The following is a 3,663-nucleotide window of genomic DNA, read 5'->3' as shown; positions in this document are numbered from 1 at the left end:
CTATATATCATATATATTTACTTCTTTATTAAAGTTTTTTCTATCCCCCCCCTCCCCAACCGGCGGTGCTACTGACTGAAGAGTCTGAATGCCAATCCCAAAGGGAGGTCATTACCCTGTTATTATGCACAATAGAATTGTAATTGTAAATAAATGAGCTGATCCATCGATGGCATGCTTATAACTGTGCCCGAACTGCAGCAGGAAACTGCTGTTTTTTCTTTCCTAATCCTTACTAAAGTCATTTTTTTTCTACATCTTTTGTATGTTTGTCACACTCTTGTGACTCGTTATTTCCGGGGTGCCTTGATAGTCGACGCAGACTAAGACTTCGTGCTGTTGAAGCTAGAGAGGTGAGCAGAGGAAGTCTGATATTCCCTGTAACGACTTATCTGTTGATATCCACCCCTTGGCGCTCATATGACATTATGCAGTTGCGAACGTCGTAAAACCTCTACTAAAACATACAAAAGTGTTTTCTGTCCACTCAACTCACCAGCATACAACATCCAGTCTGACATAGCAAATCCTTCTATAACAAATCCAGCAATCGCACAGAGGAGAGCCAGGATTCCTATAGACTCAAGCTGGAGGCGCAACTTCAGGATACGTAGCGCCATCACACTGCAGGTGATCTGTACAGTTGACTGAATGGCACTAGAAATGGGAAGAAATGAAATGAATAGGATTTTATTGTCAAACATGATATTGTTCATTTCAAAGTGGAATCTCTTCGTTCTTCAGCCAAAAAGCGAACGAGAGCAACTTTCCTTGACAGAATTGTTGCAGTTGCTGTCGCGTTCAACAGTGTATTACTTTAATCACACCTGTGCCATGGTAAGACTACGGCGCCAGCCACTATTACTGTAGTTGTCACGAAAATACCTCTATTATATCCATCTTGCTTTTCTCAGTTTGTTCTCAAGTCTAACAATTTTGATCAAGGTGTAAAATACCGTCCGCCTCCTCCATTCATTATCTGGACATTTAGACTATGATATATCAGGACTGTCTTAACATTAATGAAAAATTAAGATATTATTTTAATGGTTTTAATGTATACAGCATTTCTGTGACTAACCCGAATATCCCAATCTTGACAGAGTTCCAACAGAAGGGACTGTTAAGCTGGTACAAAGTTTCCACTGGAGATCTCCCAATGCTGACCACTATGTTGAGAAAAAACATGAACAAGCCAATCCTGTACAGAACCCTCCTTCGCACAGATCCCGCAAATGTGTAGAAACTCACGATTCTCTTCAGGTGTTTCAAAGGGTTTGCACTTGCTTTTGCCCTCTCCGTATTTGTCTCTGGAAATACAGTTGCTGCTACCAAAAACGCTATGAGAGCGAGTCCCGACATCATGACCGTGGGATAGAAATACCCTTCGTACATGATAAAATAACCAACAGAGAGATTGGCTACCGCTGAAGATATTATGAGAATAGCTTCTATTACAGCAAAACTGAGCGCTCTCCCCCCTGAGGACATTGTAATATCAGCGACAGCAGCAGCAGAAATCATCGACATCGCAGGATAGGAACCACACAGCCCATCAGCAGCGCTTCCCAGGAACAGATAGTTGAGGCTGAGCTCCAGTTTGACCACAAGGAGGTAGACGAACATCCGGACAAATCCTCCTATCAGAGGGATGAACATCATTTTCTTGCGCCCAACATGATCCGAGAGAGTGCCGTAAGGGAGGCAGGTCAAGATGGCGGGGAGGGAGGAAGCGTAGTTAATGAGGAGGGAGAAGGAGGACACTACTTTCTGGATTTCGTCACGTGTTCTGGGGGAAAAAAGACAGAATACTTGAAAATACACGGTCTGAGATAATGTAAAGGTGAGATGTATGCAGGCAAGAGGTCATAACATAATTAGATTAGTATGATCAAGTATATAATTGTAGAATGAGGTTTTGAAAACGGAAGGATGATGCACTTTTCCCCTGTAAATTTCTCCAGATAGCCCTCGGGGACATTTACAAACAGCCTTGATCCGTCGACAGTAACTCAAGAAACCAAATTAATAACAGAAATGGGTGGAGGGGAGGGCAATTGAGCTAAGGTTCAAAACAACAAGGCCTTACAAATAGTTATATAAAACTTGTGCGAAATCGACGAGAGATGAAATCGCGGTGGTGCAGACGTTAAGGCTGAAAAGTTATGGCTAAAGGGGCATAACTGTTCTAAGAGTGTACTCTAAATGCATATAGACAGTTGTCCCCCCCTCCTTGTGTGTGTGTGTGTGTGTGTGTGTGTGTGTGTGTGTGTGTGTGTGTGTGTGCATTGAACTTCATACACTTCGTGCGCGTGTCTGTGTATCGGTTTGCAATTGCTAGTGGTCAACGAAGAGCGTTGAAGTGGGGGTGAAGCAACAGTTTGACTTTAAAATATATGAACAGTAATACAAAAAAGATAACCGTAGGGTTAAAGTATGTGGTGAGGCCTGAAGAGCGTGGTGTGGGAATGATGTTAGTTTTGGCACCCGTTCCTACTTGGTTAGAATCTATTCAGGTCAATTGTGTGAGAAAAGACGTGAGGTCGGTTCTCAAGTAGGAGCATTATTTCTTTAAGTACCATCGTCTCTCTGCTGGGAAATATCTTACATAACACGATTAGTCCAGACAACAAGGGTGGATGCAGCCTTCCCCCGAAAAGATCTGAATTGTGCCGATTTGGACGTAAACAGTAATTGAAAGTTACCTAACATTCACCGTGATCCGTTTTCAAGAGGAAAATGGAGGAGGAGGTGACATATTTCCTATAGCAGTGCTGCAAGAGAATGCATTCAGTAACAATTAGTCACAAAACAACTAACTCACATTCAAGACTACATCTTGTAGAACAGATCACCCCCTCTGAAGTCCAGCACTTTTCTAACTAAGCTGATGGCTCGGGATTGATAAGAGGTACTGGACCTACAACCGACATTAGAACGAGGTTTTGCTTTTAGATTTGAAATGATTAACACAATACATGTACTATGCTAGAATAGTTCCAAGCATTTCGCCTTAACTCTGCATTTTGCAGTTGTGTTTAAATACATACATTGTATTTCTGCGTGTTTATAGGGCGGGCGATTGGAGGGCACCTCGGTAGGTCCTACTCGCCCCCCCCCCTCCCGCCCCCGCTCTTGTTTATTTCTGTTTATATTACTTTTCACATGTGCGTAGTGACCATTATTGTGTCAATATGCTTCTCTTTACTCAACCGAAAGTCTCTACTAAAGGAATAGAGCAGGATGGCGGTCAGTCAGCTTCTGAAGGCAGCCAAGTTTGTTTGTTGAAGCTGGCCAAGTCGGGTAAAGGTATATATGCTAGGCAGTAGGAAAAAATAGGCTTTTTATATGTTAGCTCTCTCTCTCTCTCTCTCTCTCTCTCTCTCTCTCTCTTTCTCTCTCTCTCTCTCTCTCTCTCTCTCTCTCTCTCCCACTCTCTCTCACACTCTCTCGCTCTCTCTCCCCTCTCTCTCTCTCTCTCTCACCCCCACCCCGCCCCAGCTGATGATAGTTTGGTCCAGCGCCCTGAGATCTCGCGGGATTTGTCACGTGCAATCATGTGGCTGAGCTAGGCTCTAAGAGATTCCGTACCCTGTGTCGTCAATTATTCACCTCACTCTCGCGAGCGGGGCATGTGTCAGGGACGTGATGGGGAGAGGGGGG

At 43.7% G+C, this 3,663-nt stretch overlaps 1 protein-coding gene across 1 annotated transcript in view; it reads right to left on the bottom strand.

Moving 5' to 3' along the window:
• Nucleotides 1–3,663, bottom strand: part of LOC101862459 (proton-coupled folate transporter-like) — a 14,603-nt gene that overhangs the window by 3,076 nt on the left and 7,864 nt on the right. Inside the window, exons 3-4 of the mRNA XM_013086298.2 lie at nucleotides 1,082–1,789; nucleotides 497–657 (exon numbers count right to left, since the gene is read on the bottom strand). Coding sequence (XP_012941752.1) covers nucleotides 497–657; nucleotides 1,082–1,789 — 869 coding nt within the window. The remainder of the gene's footprint in view (nucleotides 1–496; nucleotides 658–1,081; nucleotides 1,790–3,663) is intronic.

Source organism: Aplysia californica, unplaced genomic scaffold, assembly GCF_000002075.1.
Source record: "Aplysia californica isolate F4 #8 unplaced genomic scaffold, AplCal3.0 scaffold00001, whole genome shotgun sequence".
NCBI classification, from domain to species: domain Eukaryota; kingdom Metazoa; phylum Mollusca; class Gastropoda; order Aplysiida; family Aplysiidae; genus Aplysia; species Aplysia californica.
This window is presented reverse-complemented; position numbering and strand designations above follow the sequence as displayed.